Here is an 8,610-nt window from a genome sequence, read left to right on the forward strand (position 1 = left end):
CACTCTTTGGACCAACATTGAGATCAGTGTAGGTATATGGGTGGCATGTATGCCTGGAGTGCGTCAATGTGTCCGAGACGTCAAGATACGATATAGAAGGAACAGACCGAATGATGGTATGAGTGAAGAAAATATTTTTATAGATCGGTCACTACGGACAATTACTCAGGTTATAGCTACTACTGAGGGTGCATAAATAAAATGAAAGAGTGGCAATTATTCTGCAGAGTGACTACTGGGAGTGCTAGAGCTTAGATAAGAGTTGCTGGAGGTCTACTCAGTGGGGTAGTATACAAGTAGTTTTAAGTTTGTCCATGATATGACATGGCGTTATATAAATTTGTTTTATGAATGGCTAGGAGGGTCTGGGGGCATAAAGGCATTACCACCATAGTATTACTGGTCTGTCTCTATATCTTACCAAACTTCTGAGAAGTGCCTGAATCATAACTAATCTCGGTACTATTGGATATGATTCCGAAGGTGGAGATGTGGTCCCGAGCCGAACATATATGTATTCGGACAGCGGCACTGGAGTCCCGGCCCCACAGGCCTTCACAGATGCTACACTAGTTCAACTAGTTAGATACAGTGAAAGGTACATTATTATCACAAATAAGTTAAAATATAATTCAATTGATAGAGTCTGGAACCTACTTTTACGTCTCATCAGAATAACACTATCATATAAACATTACTCCCACAATGTCGCTCAACATTAATGGTTTCGACGTTAAGGTATCCCCAGCTATCAAGCCTGGGGCCAAGGAGAGTGGCCCTTACGATCCTCTGAACCCTTCAGTCAAAGAACTACCCAAGGGCCATAAGCGTACTCCTGTAAGCAGGGCTTTTGAGGCTGATACCATTTTCGAGAAGGACATCACGCTTCCCCTGCGTGATGGCCTGAAGCTATACGCAGACGTCTTTCGTCCCAAAACTGATGACAAGGTCCCGGCCATCCTAATTTGGAGCCCTTACGGCAAGACGGGAAATGGTAGGTGTCGTGTTATCGGTTTAAGCTGGGCTGTTGCTAACTTGGGAAATAGGTCCTCACGGACTCGGTATGATTCCTGGTAGATTCGGAGTTCCTGAGAGCCAAGTTAGTGGCTACGAAAAGTTTGAAGGTCTTGACCCTGCGGTCTGGCCCGCCAGGGGCTACGCTATTGTCAATGTTGATCTGCGAGGGTCTTGGGACTCTGAAGGAATAGTTCCGTAAGTACTATCTCATGTGACATGACAAAGATCAGCATCGTCACTGTGAATTCATTCAAGAAGGGTCTAGGCTAACCAAATTAGCTGGGTTGGCAAGCAAGATGGTGAAGACGGTTACGATGCCATTGAACATGTTGCGAAACTTCCTTGGTGTACCGGCAAGGTTGCACTGGGAGGAAATAGTTGGCTTGCCATGGTTCAGTGGCAGATTGCATCTCAGAATCCTCCGTCCCTGGCTGCCATTGCACCTTGGGAGGGCAACGCAGATTTCTACCGCGACACCCTTGTCCGCGGCGGTGTTCCATATCCTTACGACGCGATGTGGAAGGTACTGCAAGATTCCATGGTCGGACACAACGGCGCTGAGGCTCCCATCAACATGTTGGAACAGTATCCTCTTTACAACGAGTATTGGGATGACAAGAACGTCAAGCTCGAGAAGATTAAGGTCCCAGCCTACATTCTCGCTAGTTTCTCTTCTGCGCTCCATACAACTGGCTCCGTGCGAGGTTACCACGATATTTCCTCCAAAGACAAGTGGTATGTTGTGGCTGACCCAATTCGCTCAGCAGAGACTACAAGTGCTAATATAACAGGCTTCGTATCCATGCTCGACAAGAGTGGTCTGACTTGTACCACCCGGATAACGTCGATGACTTGACCAAGTTCTATGACTACTTTGTTAAAGGTATCAAGAACGACTGGACAAGCACACAGAAAGTGCGAGGCTCACTGGTTGGCTTCAATCAGGTAAGTCTGCAGAGGCCCCAGTTTTAATGTCAAACAAATCCTCTGACTCAACATGTACAGCCAAACGTCGTCAACATCCCCCTCGAGTCTTATCCCATCCCTAAAACCAAGAATACCAAGCTTTACTTAGGTTCTGCGGAGAAACTTGTGCTGTCCCCTCAGAAGGAGGCACAAGCTCTATCGTATGATGCTACACACCTTCCTAAACACCCCCTGCAGGGTGGTGAGGAACTACTTTTCAGATACAAGATTCCCAAGAAGACATGGTTGATTGGTTACTCATGGCTAAACATTAGCATTTCAAACGACAGTCATGACGATATTGACGTTTTCGCCCAGATTGGTAAGCAGGACGCTTCTGGCGAGCAGCTAGTGAACATGAATGTTCCTACAAAGGAGCTCATCCCTCCTGTCAGCCATCACACAGAGGCTGCTGATACATGCTTCCTCAAGTATCTGGGACCTACTGGATCGCTGAGAGGTAGCCATGCCATCACAAAGGTTGATCCCACTCCCGGAAGATTCACTGGAGAGTGGCCCGAGTACACCAACACTACGCGCAAAGCCATTCCTGCTGGTACTGTCGCGAAGCTAGAGGTTCCAATCTGGCCTACGGGCATCGTCTTTGAGGAGGGTGAGTACTTGACATTGAAGGTGTCTGGCCACTACATGAGCTTCATGGAGTTTGACTTCTTGCATGGAGCTAGCCACGCCAACAAGGGCCGCCATACTGTTCATATTGGAAGTGACTCGGATAGTTACTTGGTCGTTCCTCTTTTGGATCCCCTTGCCTAGGTAATGGGTCAAATGGGTTCAGAGGCCGTGGAGTTATGTAAAGAGAAAATACTATTGTCATTAGTGCATTATAGTAAGTCACTTATAACATATGTGTACACTGTATTTCATTTAATAGACAGTTAGATTCTATATCTAGATTTGAATTACTACTGTATAAAAGGTCTATTGTTATGTATCTACCTTTAGGTGTCTAGTATCTTGGTCTCTGTCCTGTTCTGTGTTTAATCATATTGTAAAAGTAATCTTTTATATTAACTGAAAGCTAAGTCTCTAGAATTTTAACTCTAGAAAGTAAGCAGCTAAGAGGAGAGGGTTTCTTAATCTCGCTATATCCCTAAGCTTCTTATATAAGTTAAAAATTATATTTTATATCTAGTAAATCTTATGGCAGATGTATTTAGAGATATATATAAATTTCATGAACTAGGTGTCTTAAAAGCCCAAATACAACACATACTACTTTAACTCCTCATCTACCTTCATCACAAGCTACATAGCCTAATGCTTTCCTAAAACTGCAAGAAGTCCATCTTTCAACCGCTGTTCATGGCCACTTTCTGCCTTTGTACCACGCCAAGCGATAAAGCCATCAGGTCGCACGATAATCGCCTCACCTCGCCCCAGGCGGCACTTCTTCTCAACATCCCTCGCAGGATCCTTATACGGAGATGACGACGTATTGAGAACGTACACATCAAGTGTAACAGGGCTTTGGCTAGCTGCACGAACCCAGGGCGACTCAGCGTCAATCGTAATGAGCAAGAAGTTCTGCTTGACTAGGTCAATCGTGGAAATTGTGTCACCGGATCCTCCGGTCTCTTGGATATAAGAATGGGGAAACCGGGATCCGGGAACTGCACTGGGATGCGCAGGGTCATCGTAGCTCTCCTTAGAAATTGGATAATTGTCTTCTGGAACAAAAGCTCCGCCCTTGGGATACCTAAAACCAAGCTCGATGGATTCGTCTGGGGCTTCTAGGGCTGGTGGTTTTTGCATGACGATGCGGTTTTGAAAGCGTTTGTAGGCCTGGTCAACAGTAAACTCATCAACAGGTTGTCGTTCGACGTTGTATGACGCAAGAGAATGTGAGGCTTTTCCAGACAAGACATAGGCGAGCTTCCAGGCAAGGTTGTGCGCATCCTAGTAAAACATCAGTTGTGAGCAAGTTTGTGAAGGTAGCAGAAAGGCTTACGGCTATTCCAGTATTTCCACCCAGGCCTCCAGTCGGCGGCATTGTGTGGGCCGAGTCTCCAGCCAAGAAGACTCTGCCACCCTTGCTGTCGAGTCTACCGGCAGTGTATGCTGCCATGGTCCAGTAGTTCATCGATACAATCTCAGGAGTGACCTGGTCGCGCGTGAGACCAGATAGTTGATAAAAGTAGTCCTTCGCATCGTCCACAGTGACAGATCCTGGATCGAAGCTAGTCCTTGGCCCGACATTGTTGACCATGATGATACCCTGCTTCCCCTCATTCTCCAAGCGGAATCCTCCGCCAATATCTTTGTTTGCAACGTAGACAACGCCGTGCACCATTCTCTTACCGATGAATGGGCTCAAATCCGATTTGAAGCCTACACCAAGACTGTTTCGGAGGATGCCCGGCCCCTCCCAGCTGATGCCTTCTTTCTGACGAGTTGGGCTACGGTTGCCATCGCAAGCAACCACATACGGTGTCTTGTATTTCTTGACGGTACCAGTGGTGAGATCTTTAACAACCACAATAACATGATCTTCTTGCTCGTCGTACAGGAGAACTTCATGGCCGTGCCGCTGCTCGCTGTTGAACTTGTCGGCATATGCTCCCAGGATTGGCTCAAACATGCGCTGCGAAATCCACACCCAGTTTGAAGGGGTGAAACGTTTGACATGCTCGGGATCGTGTTCTTGCATATGCTTGATCACTCTACCGCCAACAAGTTTTTCCACTAGGAGCATGCCGGCATTGAGGTTAAACTCTTTTCCGCTTTGCTCCAGAGTGAAGTCCTCTAGGCCAAGTTGGCGGAGGATCTCACTCGTTCGGAAGTTAATCCCGGCGGCTCTGGGATGAGCACCTGCTTTGGAATGACGATCAAACGACACGGACTTGATACTGTGGTCTGTTAACTTCAATATCTTGTCGAATCACCAGACCGTCTTCCATCAGACTTACCCGTGGTAGCCGAGGAGAAGACCTAGAGTCTTGCCCACCATGCTGGAACCAATAATAATGACAGGCCATTCTTCTTTTTCAAAAGGTATACTAGAATGATCGAAGGGAGTGAACTTGTCCTTGGCCAAATTGGCTGTGGAGAAGGTTTCGTCAACCTGTCGCGCTGTGACAGTCATGGCTTCGAGTAATTCAGTGCTTATTTCATTAATGCTTCAGGTAGGCGAAAAGGTGATAGGGTGATGTTGTGTTCGGAGGGCTAAAATTTCCGTGAGATATTCTGTCAGTGATCCAGCCTCTGTATTTCATTGAGCAGATATCCAACTTCCTACCGCATATTTCACTCTCTTTTCCGAAGATTGAGACACTTCCGGTGGGGATGGTTCCGAAAGTCTGGTGGCACGGGTGCCCATTCGGCATGTGTCAGCACGGAGTAACTACTAAGCATACACCCGTGGGCTTGGACTCGGAGCTCGGCAAGTGTGATTCCAGCGCGAGCGCGAGCATTTCTTTCTCATTCTAACATGGTTTTCCACCCTTGACAGATACCATTTGCTAAGACACACAAACTGCATACGTCATAAGTACGCACCTGATTCACCGTGTCTATAACATCCGAAAAAGCAGTCTTCGGGAGCAAGCACAATAGACCCATGATTTCATATTTTACCAAGTGACTATAGCCCGTCTCGTAGTTCAAGCTGGGGACGATCGAAGTCTGTCACGATAGAAGATTAAGGCATTCGGAAACGCGAGTAAAGTATACAAGCAAATTAAATAAACTCATGTGATCTCAGCGTCGTAAATTCCTTTGCTAAATTCACTACTTATAGAAATCACTCTACAGCTGCGCTAGAGTACCACGTTGCTCCCAAGCGAGCGTCTTTTGCGCATCTTGGATAACGAAATTATTCCACAGATACGGAAACATATCCGGAGGTAGTTCCGCGCCAGGTACAAACTTTCGAAGATCTTCCATCATTAACCCACGTCTCTCGTCATTGACCTTGGACATGAACATCACAGTCACTGCTCGTGGGTATCGAAGCTGGTTGTAGAGCTCCAGGCGCCTAGGGATGTCCTGGATGGTTGTATCAGCTGGGAATAAGATCCCGAGGGCCGCAGCGTCTTCAAATGACTGCCCTCCGCCTTGTCCCTGATCTGCATACTGTTTAGTCATGTCAAAGGAGGTTTTGGGAGAGGGAGATCATACGTGGAAGCATGGGATGAGCAGCATCGCCTATCAAGACGGTCTTGCCCTTGTAGAACTTTGAAGGGGGATCCCTCGTGGCCAGGCTCCACAGTTTCAAGTCCTCGGCAATTCTGCACAACTCGTTGAGTACAGGAGAAAATTCTTTGTAGACCTCAAGAAGATCCTCCACATTGCCCCCTGCCAACCACGAAGATTCAGATTCGAGGCCATCATTCTCAGCTGGATGGACAGCGACAATGTTGAGCAATGTGCCATTACGGCAGGGGTAAATAACCATTCTTCGATCGTGTGCGATGAAAACATGTTGACAGTCGAATCCCAGCTTCCCAAAGAAGGGTCCGGTAATCGGATTGGCGAAAACCTTGTCAATTGGGACCAAGAACCTAAACGTGTTTTGTTTCGTGCTCATGCGCTGAGGTTCATAACCTGCCACAGAGATGACAACCTTGGACTATATTGCATTGTTAACCACTCGGGTACCTTGAGCAGGCGGAAGTAGTGCTTACGTGAACACCGTCCGCCCCGACTAGTAGGTCACCTTTGCGTTTGGTTCCATCGCTAAGGGTGATTTCTGCAGTTTCCGCATCCTAATATGGTGTTAGACACAAGCATGAAGCAAGTAAGAGGAAACGGGCTATGTGTATACCGCCGAAACGACCTTGCTGGCAGTGTGAATCTTGATTCTGCCCTCATAAGACTTGTTTGTAGCCGCTTCATGTAGGGTGTTGTGTAGGTCCACGCGATGTGTCAACAGCCATTCGTCTTCAGAACCAATCTTCTTTTGGAGTTCGTCGGTGTCCTACGTCAAGCACACAAACTTAGCATAACTCAAGCAAGGGAGATTTTGTTGCAAAGACCCACCACCGCTACAACCATGAGCTTTCCTGTACTGTCATAAAGCTTGATGGCATTGCAGAAGACGGCCTGAAGGTCTTGAAAGTCAATGCCCCAAGACTTCAGAATCCTGCTGGCATTGGGGGCAATGTGAATTGCGGCGCCAATCTCGTTCATAAACCTAGATTGCTCAAATACCTGGATACGTCAGCCCCGTATTCTGCATGATCTGGGCAACAACTGGTCATACCTCGACATTGTGGCCAGCGCGCGCCAGAGCGATAGCAGCGCCCAATCCCCCCAATCCTGCACCAGCAATAAGCACGTTTAAAGGCATGTCGGTGATCTTTTGTGGTAGACGTGTTGAAAAGTTAATGCGTTTTTGGTATGAACTACAATATGCTACATCGAGGCTGCCAATGGGTTGCCACCATTATAATACTGGTCAGCATTCAGTCCCATGACGCTCTCACATCTCCAGCCCCTCTGGAAACACTCAAGTAGCCATCATCAAATTTTCTCTTTCCATTTACGATTATCCAGTCTACAGCTCGCACTCACACGGCTCTGCACATACTAACGAAACTAGTGCCACTAAGAAAAGCCATTGTATGGGGAAACAGGCTCGGCTCCACCGGCTGCATCTACGTCTCTCCGCCGTGGCGTTGTCCGCTTTTGTCACCTGCTCCCACCAGCTCGGCCCCTCTCCACACGGCTACGACGAGGAGCTGTGAACCCACCGAATCAACCGTTCCGTGAGATACAAAGAAACACAGGAGCGAGAACCTACCCCACAACTTCAGTTCAGACGCATGTAACTCCACATTGTAGTTCTAGATAAGTTATTTAAAAACTGGTTGTACGATACTGTGATTTTCTTACTTGCCTGACAACAAAAACTCAGACACCTAATACTACTCGATACCACAAGATATTCACTCTCTAACCTTGAACGCCAACGTAACTTTCACCATGGTTACCCACGAGCACGTCCGAAGCATCTTTGATGGCCCCGCCAAAGGAGACATGTCCAGCTTCTGGCCCCATGTTGAACCTAACGTTGACTGGATTGTCAAAGGTAATACCATTTTCCTACAAGCTTGGGCCTAGCTAATCGGAAGTGAAGGTGCCCATTGCAAGATCGCAGGCCACTACCACTCCATTGAAGAGTTCCAGCAAGGTACCAGGGCTTTATCATCAACCTGGGCCGGTCCTCTGCACCTTGTGATCCAGAACGTTATCATCGAGGGGAATCAAGCGGCCGTCGAGCTGAAAGCTGTCGATGTCAAGACCAAAAGTGGCGACCCTTTTCCTAATGAATATACATGGGTCCTTGGTTTTAACGATAGCGGTAAAATTTCCACAGTCAGGGCGTATATGGATACGTGAGTTGCCCTTACTTGAAGTCTTGTGTTTTCGAACATTTAACTAACACTCGCAGTGACCTTGTTACCCGCGTGATTGAGAAGAATCCCAGTTAGACCATGGTAGACTGAACTAAAAACAATTGATCCCTTTACAATATTGTTCTTAGGGTTAGGGTTAGGGTTAGGGTTAGGGTTAGGGTTAGGGTTAGGGTTAGGGTTAGGGTTAGGGTTAGGGTTAGGGTTAGGGTTAGGGTTAGGGTTAGGGTTAGGGTTAGGGTTAGGGTTAGGG

General features: G+C 47.3%; 4 protein-coding genes across 4 annotated transcripts; 2 read left to right on the plus strand and 2 right to left on the minus strand.

Annotated features, from left to right (window-relative positions):
• Positions 1–705: 705 nt before the first annotated feature.
• On the plus strand, positions 706–2,757 carry FSST1_006749 (Alpha/Beta hydrolase protein; the record flags this gene model as incomplete). Its single annotated transcript, XM_083233148.1, has 5 exons — positions 706–994; positions 1,047–1,212; positions 1,297–1,752; positions 1,809–1,962; positions 2,023–2,757. 5 exons carry the CDS (start codon positions 706–708, stop codon positions 2,755–2,757), a joined length of 1,800 nt encoding a protein of 599 aa, XP_083090179.1.
• Positions 2,758–3,258: 501 nt separating this feature from the next.
• Positions 3,259–5,086, minus strand: FSST1_006750 (FAD binding domain-containing protein; the record flags this gene model as incomplete). The annotated part of the gene is made up of 3 exons (XM_083233149.1): positions 3,259–3,900; positions 3,953–4,850; positions 4,911–5,086. The coding sequence occupies 3 exons, from the start codon at positions 5,084–5,086 to the stop codon at positions 3,259–3,261; spliced, it is 1,716 nt and encodes a 571-aa protein (XP_083090180.1).
• A 662-nt stretch (positions 5,087–5,748) lies between these two features.
• On the minus strand, positions 5,749–7,291 carry FSST1_006751 (uncharacterized protein; the record flags this gene model as incomplete). Its single annotated transcript, XM_083233150.1, has 6 exons — positions 5,749–6,068; positions 6,121–6,571; positions 6,627–6,707; positions 6,767–6,919; positions 6,982–7,152; positions 7,205–7,291. The coding sequence occupies 6 exons, from the start codon at positions 7,289–7,291 to the stop codon at positions 5,749–5,751; spliced, it is 1,263 nt and encodes a 420-aa protein (XP_083090181.1).
• Positions 7,292–7,926: 635 nt separating this feature from the next.
• Positions 7,927–8,435, plus strand: FSST1_006752 (nuclear transport factor 2 family protein; the record flags this gene model as incomplete). Its single annotated transcript, XM_083233151.1, has 3 exons — positions 7,927–8,032; positions 8,081–8,339; positions 8,396–8,435. The coding sequence occupies 3 exons, from the start codon at positions 7,927–7,929 to the stop codon at positions 8,433–8,435; spliced, it is 405 nt and encodes a 134-aa protein (XP_083090182.1).
• Between the last annotated feature and the right edge of the window lie 175 nt (positions 8,436–8,610).

Source organism: Fusarium sambucinum, chromosome I (genome assembly GCF_050947815.1).
Source record: "Fusarium sambucinum isolate potato_lamoka chromosome I, whole genome shotgun sequence".
In the NCBI taxonomy this organism is placed as follows: domain Eukaryota; kingdom Fungi; phylum Ascomycota; class Sordariomycetes; order Hypocreales; family Nectriaceae; genus Fusarium; species Fusarium sambucinum.